This window comes from Ictalurus punctatus, chromosome 8 (assembly GCF_001660625.3).
Source record: "Ictalurus punctatus breed USDA103 chromosome 8, Coco_2.0, whole genome shotgun sequence".
In the NCBI taxonomy this organism is placed as follows: Eukaryota; Metazoa; Chordata; class Actinopteri; order Siluriformes; family Ictaluridae; genus Ictalurus; species Ictalurus punctatus.
In genome coordinates, this window is record NC_030423.2 from 21,371,403 (window position 1) to 21,379,256 (window position 7,854).

At 37.6% G+C, this 7,854-nt stretch overlaps 1 protein-coding gene across 2 annotated transcripts; it reads right to left on the reverse strand.

The window, feature by feature from the left end:
• Positions 1 to 801: 801 nt before the first annotated feature.
• Positions 802 to 7,359, reverse strand: LOC128633449 (cytochrome P450 2D3). 2 transcript variants are annotated; one of them, XM_053682057.1, is made up of 10 exons: positions 7,211 to 7,359; positions 5,717 to 5,886; positions 3,509 to 3,668; positions 3,250 to 3,402; positions 2,971 to 3,131; positions 2,064 to 2,237; positions 1,842 to 1,977; positions 1,525 to 1,712; positions 1,300 to 1,441; positions 802 to 1,172 (listed from the first exon to the last, which is right to left on the reverse strand). In XM_053682057.1, exons 2-10 carry the CDS (start codon positions 5,876 to 5,878, stop codon positions 976 to 978), a joined length of 1,473 nt encoding a protein of 490 aa, XP_053538032.1. In that variant the 5' UTR covers positions 5,879 to 5,886; positions 7,211 to 7,359; the 3' UTR covers positions 802 to 975. The 2 variants fall into 2 exon arrangements, with proteins under 2 accessions (XP_053538032.1, XP_053538033.1); XM_053682058.1 differs by having other exon boundaries at positions 5,717 to 5,883; positions 7,211 to 7,297.
• Between the last annotated feature and the right edge of the window lie 495 nt (positions 7,360 to 7,854).

The following is a 7,854-nucleotide window of genomic DNA, read 5'->3' on the forward strand; positions in this document are numbered from 1 at the left end:
TATATATATATATATATATATATATATATATATATATATATATATATAGAGAGAGAGAGAGAGAGAGAGAGAGAGATTGTTGGAACACAATGTCTTTGCCAAATATTAGATCAGTTGTTGGACTCTTCCTGATGAGGGGGGGGACAATGAGGATGTCCATGCCAGGCGAGATTTCACTTGGGTGAGGGGCAGCGCTCAGGGAGTCTTACATTAGGAAGATATCACTCTGTTATTGCATGCGACAGAATGAGAACTGGAATAGTGTGTATGTGAATGTGCTCCATAAATAAGGAGACAGGTGTGATTGACGAGCTCTGGAAGTTAGTTCTGGAGACAGTGTGGATGGGTAAGCGTGTCTGTGCGTGTGTGTGTGTGTCTGTGCGTGCGTGTGTAGGAGAAAGAGAGATAGAGACACTGGTGTGAGCGTGTGTGCATGTGCTCCTGTGTCCGTGTGAAATTTGAGTGCATGTGAATGTGTGTGTGTGTAAGTGGACAAGGGATTAAAGTTTGAATGCACTTTAGATAAAAGTGAGAAATGTTCATGGAAGGTTAGAAGGGTGTATTTTCCCCCTTTTTTTCTGAGAGTATGCTATAGTTTGGTCATTCTTCTGGTTGTTGTTGAGGTAATCCAGAAAGGAAGACTGGGGGTCCGTTACACGATGATTTACTAAAGGTGGAAAAGTTTTTCCTTTGTGTTTTTGAAAAGTTTCGCTTACAGATGACGTTGTGAGAACAATCCCTGTTCTGTCTCCAGTTACCTAGAAACTCGACAGTTAGACTTGGAAAATGATGTACATGAAATGTATATATAGATTTTTTATTGTGGAGATTGATTTTTCTATTCTCAACCCCATCTTTTAGCCTTTCTTGTGCTCCAGGTCAGAAATCACAAGTCAACAAGGGCAGGCTCATTTCTTTATGAGCCATAAAGAAATTTTAAGTATGCAGACATATGCAGTATGCAGTTATGCAGTTCTACTTTTCTCTAGCTGGCTGTCTCAACTTGACTCCCATCCTGTACGGTTTAGGTGTAAGTGTTAGTCCAAAGATTGGAGTGAAATCTGGTTCTCCTGCATCTTCAGGCCAAAGGAACTGAAAGCGGCGCAGCAGAGTAACCAAGAAGAGGAAGAGCTCCATGCGAGCCAGACCTTCACCCAGACACACACGAGGCCCTGCACACATGAACAGATACATACATTTAAAATTGCCTCTTTGCCAGATTGAAATGAATTAATCTCTGGTTTGGGTTAACGAGGTTTGAATGAAGTTTGCAGTGTCCTTTCACTCCTGAGCTCTCACCAGCAGAAAAGGGAATAAATGCTTCAGGCTTCTCAAACTGTCCTTGCTCATTCAGGAAGTTTGATGGGTTAAAATCATGAGGAAACTTCCACTGGCCTTCTTCGCTCAACACTGAGGATAGGTTGGGGATGATCATAGTCCCCTGAACACAGAGAAATATATATAAAGAAGAGAGATTAAAATGAGCAGCAGAAACGGTCAAACCAAAGCAATTAAAATCATCACCTTTGGGATGGTGTAGCCCATCAGTTCAGTATCTCTTGTGGTACAGTGGAACACACTCAGAGGGGCAGTTCTGGCGATGCGCAGACACTCGTGAATCACAGCCTGTGTGTACGGCATGTTGTGTCTGTCCTCAAAAGACGGCTGAGAATTTCCCTCTAGAACCACATCAATCTCCTTTTGGCATCTCTCTATTAACAAAGCATGCACGGTACTATCATTAGATTAACGAAACCTGTCAATCTGGGCAATAAATATCAAAATTCCAGCACTGATTTAATAAGCAGACTTAGAATACAATGCAATGGACAAGTTATTACTCTGGATGTCCGGATGAGCCATGAGGTATAGAATTGATGTAAGGAGTGTGTTGGATGTGGTATCAGTTCCAGCTATATGCAGATTCATAATATACACCACAAGTTGTTCTTCACTGAAAGTAGATTCATTGTCTTTCTATTAAAAACAATACATAAATAACACATTTTAACATGATTTCTCATCAAGCAAAACAGAAGGGACTTCATTATACAAATACAGACCTTATCAATCTCATCCAGATAGCAGTCGACAAGGTCTCTTGGTTTTCCTGGGACTCTTGTTGTCTTGTGCTTGTTGATCATGTTTGCTGTCAAGATTTTAAGTGTGCTGTAATTATCAAAGGCTTTTTTAAACGGAAGTGGTAAGGACCTCAGTATAGGAAGTGCATCATAGATCTACAAGAAAACAGGAGATTTGGCTGTTGTAATATATGCATTATGTTTTCTTCCCTCCTTATCTAAAGCATCTAAAGCAAAAAACAAACAAAAAACCCCCCCTGACTTTTCCCAGCATAAACTTACACCAGGGCGGGAGGAGGTCTTAAACTTTTTGCAACCAGGGACCCCTTTAATTGAAAATGAACTCCACTGAGTACAGATTTATGAACATAATCCAACTATATAAATAATTGACTAAATGTTTAAATATGTAAAGAAAATAATATTGAGATGTAGAAAGTTTTATCTCAAAACCTTCCAAAAATACACTTTGCGTCCAAGATGGCATTACTTATAGAAAATTGCTTATTGATATAATTTGCAATGACTATAATAACTCAATAATAAATATAAATAAATAAATATAATTTTATAATGATGGGTCTTGATTTCCACAGCTGTAACATGGAATTAAAACTTTCAGTACTGCTTCAAGATTGTAGTTGGAGCCGAAAGCATTTAGCATTAAGTCTTAATCCAAGTAATAAAAAAATGTTGAAGTGACAACTATATACTGTAACGGCACTGGGATCAGGTGTCACCCAGAAGAAGATAGGTTTCCCTTGCCCCTGACGCCTCTGGCTTGCTCAATAGGAATCTAAATCTAAAATCCACTGCATTTCTGCAAAGCTGCTTTGTGACAGTGCCTATTATTAAAAGTGTTATACAAATCAAATAGAATTGAACTTACCATTGACCAAGTTCCATTAGCGAGCTTTGCGTTTTCAGAATAGAGCCGAACGTACACTTTAAGGGTTTCATCGCCATAGTCATAGCGAGTGCCAAACAAAACCAGGTAGATGATATTTGATGCTGCATCATGGAACAAAGTCTGAGGATACATGGAGCTTCCTACAAATAGAAAAGCTATGTTGACGTGTTTTTACTTGCTTTGTACAACCTAGAAGAAGACATTTATTGGGCAGCTATAATCAACAGGAACGTGATTAATAAAGAAACATGTTCATACCAGCATATTTCTCCAATTTTGCAACAAGGTGTTCAATTTCTCCCAGAATCCTGTTCTCCATAGACTGTTTCCCCAAGCCAAAGTTCCTTAAGGTCATGAGAGCAAAGCGCCGATGCTCCTTCCATTGACGACCATAATCAGCTATTATGACTCCTGTTACATTTTACTCATGTCAGTAACACACTTTAGAGTTGCACTAATGGTATATAATTGAAACTTGATACAGTCTGTTGATGTGGGATGTGTAACTGCATGTCACCTTTTCCTTCAGTTACATCCTTAAGCATATTTTGTGGGCGCCCTGAAAAGTCTGCAGATTTGGTCACCAGAGCTTCTCTTATGACTTTTAAACCATTAAGAACAACAGCTGGTTTTGTCCCGATGTACAGACTGTAAATGTTTCCATATTGCTCAGCCAACTAAACATAGAATTTACAACAATTGTTATTCAATACAAAAATAAAATAAACACACACATTGCAAAAGTGTCATTAGGTAAAATGCCTGCTATTCATAAGCTGGCTATACACTGAGAGATTTTTAACCCTTTAAAAAGTTTTGTCACAGACGTAAACGAATTCCATTACGACGAAAGATGGCCAACTACAAAGTTCTGGCAGTGTAAAAAAAATCTAATCTCAGAGCGAGAGTGCTGCTATGAATCTCATCTGAAAGCCACAAGTAGGAGGACAGCCACTGGCAGACTCTGGTGGGTCACTGCCTCCTCAAGTGCCCCCATGGTTGAACAAACACAGCAAAAGTGCCCCCTAGCGTGCCCCTTTGGTAGATAAATCATGGTAACGTGTCCTCTAGGGTGCCATACAGTGAAGAAAACATGATGCAGTGCTCTAATGGCTGGCCAAGTAGAAAAACATGAAATGCCCTCTAGGGTGCTTCTTAAGTAAAAAACAAAAAAACACACACAGGTTAATGAGCTAAGGGTGCTCCTCAGACAGCATGTGTCTACCTAGGTCAGCACAGGAGGCCCCTTAGGCATGGTGCAGCTACAAATAAGGTAGTGGCAATGGTGAAACAACAGAACAAATATCCTTTTTTTCAACCCAAAGGATGGTTTCATTTTTACAAAAATGCTGGGTTAATTTTATTTCATAAATGGGTTACTATTTTCAGGGTTATTTTTTACCCATTTGTTAAATGTAAAATATACCACATTATAAACAAAAATATCAACATGCTAGAGCTGCTAAAGTGGAGTTTATATATAGACTTTGAAGTAAATGACTCAAATAAGTCATATATTTAAGACAAAAACGTGAGATTTTGATCAAAGGAGACGTTTGAAACGACCAAAAAAACTGAGTAACCAACTTATGATCCAGTTGGCATTACAAACAAGTATACCAAAGCTAACAAAGATAGCGGTGCATTTCATGTAAACTGGAATGTTATCGCACATTTTTGCGTTTTTCTAGTGTACAGTAATGGTTTAATGGATAAATATACTGATACGAACCTTCACTCAATCATGTGTTAATTTTTAACACACCTGTGTCTGGTTAAGGACAAAAAATTCTGTGTAGCTTTTAACACAATCAGTGTGTTAGTACATTTAACACATTCTGTGTGTTAAACATTTCCACACAAAGATGTGTTAATAATTGTCATATCACAGCAAACCAGCGACTCCATTTCCCAGGATGCACCACTAACTACAAACATGGCTGATGAGGACTATACTTCCCACACACACGTTCACATTCTCCTGAGTCTCACACACACACACACACACACACACACACACACACACACACACACACACACACACGTTCAGCTTCTCCTGAGTCTCTCACACACACACACATGTTCACCTTCTCCTGAGTCTCACACACACACACGTTCACCTTCTCCGGAGTCGCACACACACACACACGTTCACCTTCTCCTGAGTCCCACACACACACACACACACACACACACGTTCACCTTCTCCTGAGTCCCCCCCACACACACACACACACACACACACACACGTTCACCTTCTCTGGCCTGTTTGGACTGTTTGCCTGATCATATGACCCTTGTCTGTTTAACATTATGGATTTTTCCATTGCCCTTTGGATTTGTCGTTTTTTGATTAAACCTTAACCTGCACCAGAATACTTCACCTCTGTCATGTAATGGAGGCTGAGACAGAAGCAAGTGCAGGTTAGGTAGTTTAATACAAAAACAACAAATCCAAAGGGTAACGAGAAGAGTTATTTTTTGGAAACAATTACAAACCATTCATTATACACAAATAATCACATTTATATATATATATATATATATATATATATATATATATATATATATATATATATATATATATATACGCACACACACACACACACACACACACACACATATGTATACATATGTATATATACATATATATATATGTGTTTGTGTGTGTGTGTGTGTGTGTGTGTGTGTGTGTGTGTGTATACATATATATATGATGTTGTACCTTCTCAAAGTCTTTCAGAGGATTTTTTATGTTAAACTGAAACAAGTTCCCGAATATAGGGATGGGTCGTGGTCCAGGGGGGAAGTTCTTGGGCCTCTGGATCCTGATGAAGAGGAAGAGGAGGCAGACACAAAACACCACCAGAAGCCAGGAACCCAGCATGATGACTACTGATATAATGTTTGGAAGAATAAGTCTTTTCAGTAAACAGAGCTTATTAATCATTTACACAGCAAATTTACAGAACAAATGGGGTTACTGTCCACTGTTTTTTTTTGTATTATTGATTATGAGTTCCTTGTAAAATAAAATATGTAACAAAAACTGGTCCAATTTTCTCAGATTTAACTACAACACTACAAAAAAACATAAATTTAGCAAGATTTACATAAATAAGCGTTATGCCATTTTCTATTACAAGTTTATTACTTAAAAAATAAACATCAGAGCTAAATCTAAACTTTTTATCTAAATATAAATGTTCAATCTTAAATGTAAATCTCAAATATAAACCTTAAATATAAAAATAAATGTGAATGTTTAATATGAACCCTAAATGTAAATCTTAAATAAAAATCTAAGTGCAAATGTTAAATCTAAATCCTAAATAAATATGAGAGAAGTGATCTCCATCCCTATGTACCATATTCATTTTGAAGACTTTAGCTTTTTTTTCTTTTTCTTTTTCTTTTTCTTTTTTCTTTTTTTTTTTTTAAATATATAAAAGCATTGGCTTTTTAAAGTATTAATCCTTGTTTAAACAGGTCTTCCTTAACAATACCTGAATAAATTATTAACTTGTTTAAGATTTTTGTGCTTTTGCTAGGACACTGCAGGGCAGCTCATGGTTAATGATCTACTGCTCAGAAGGTCATGAGTTCAAACCCCACCACTTCCAAGCTGACACTGTTGGACCCTTGAGAAAGATCCTCAACTGTCCACGTGTGTAAATGTAACATGGTGGATGTATTATGTCCAGGACTGTATGCACTTTTTTCCTACACACATAATGATTATTACGTATTGTTTCAACGGTAATGCAGTACATACTGTGTTAGTATGTACATAGGACGCAGCCTGTATGTGCATAATGCACGATGTGGAGGGAATGAACCACCCGCGTAAGCGTAATGCGTATTGCGTAATGCGTATGCCTCCGCGGAGTGAAATAAATCATGTTCCTAGCCGTAGATTATCCCGTTTATATCCCACAAGTGTTTTTTTTGACAAGTTAAAGCTGCTACTGATGTCTGCAGTGCAAAATTAGGCTGAAAGGATAAAAAATATATACATAAATATATAAAGTATTATATATAATAATTTTCGTAGTTCTTTAATATACAGGCCGTTAGATGTAGAAATCTACCCGCTCTATATCATCAACAGAGACAAAGTAGTGTGATAAGATGACATTTGTTTGAATTAATTATAATAAATAATTATTGGAGAGAGAGAGAGAGAGAGAGAGAGAGAGAGAGAGAGAGAGATAATTACCTGCGTCTGTGCTGCGTCTCTACTAATGATGAAGCTATGACTACTGTACGCAGCTGTACTGTACCTGTATGTTACTATGAATGCACACCTTCCAGCCAATCAAAATCTAGTATTCAGACAGATCATCAAGTCCGCAAGTACAACTGGCAGCGTCCTGCAAAATGGGCGGTGCTACGTAGGGGCTCCGCCTATTAAGAATGAATATTGTTGATGTACATACTCTTATAGTTGTTTGTCTCTGGCTGTCCCCCCATATATATATATATATATATATATATATATATATATATATATATATATATATATATATATATATATATATATTGCCAGTAGTTTAGACATTAATGGCTGTGTGTTTAGTTATTTTGAGGGGACAGCAAATTTACACTGTTACACAAGCTGTACACTCACTACTTTACATTGTAGCAAAGTGTCATTTCTCCTGTGAAAAGATCTAATCACATATTTACAAAAATGTGAGGGGTGTACTCACTTTTGTGAGATAGGAAGATATCACTCTGTTATTGCATGCGACTGAATGAGAACTGGAATAGTGTGTATGTGAATGTGCTCCATAAATAAGGAGACAGGTGTGATTGACGAGCTCTGGAAGTTAGTTCTGGAGACAGTGTGGATGGGTAAGC

Bases quoted from the DNA above. Each gene is read 5' to 3' on its own strand.
- LOC128633449 (XM_053682057.1), bottom strand. From the start codon at position 5,878: ATGCTGGGTTCCTGGCTTCTGGTGGTGTTTTGTGTCTGCCTCCTCTTC. The intron at 2,238-2,970 runs GTAAGTTCAATT...GTTTTCTTGTAG, and splicing joins CTAATGGAACTTGGTCAATG to ATCTATGATGCACTTCCTAT. The intron at 1,173-1,299 runs GTGAGAGCTCAG...TCATGTGTGCAG, and splicing joins ATTTATTCCCTTTTCTGCTG to GGCCTCGTGTGTGTCTGGGT.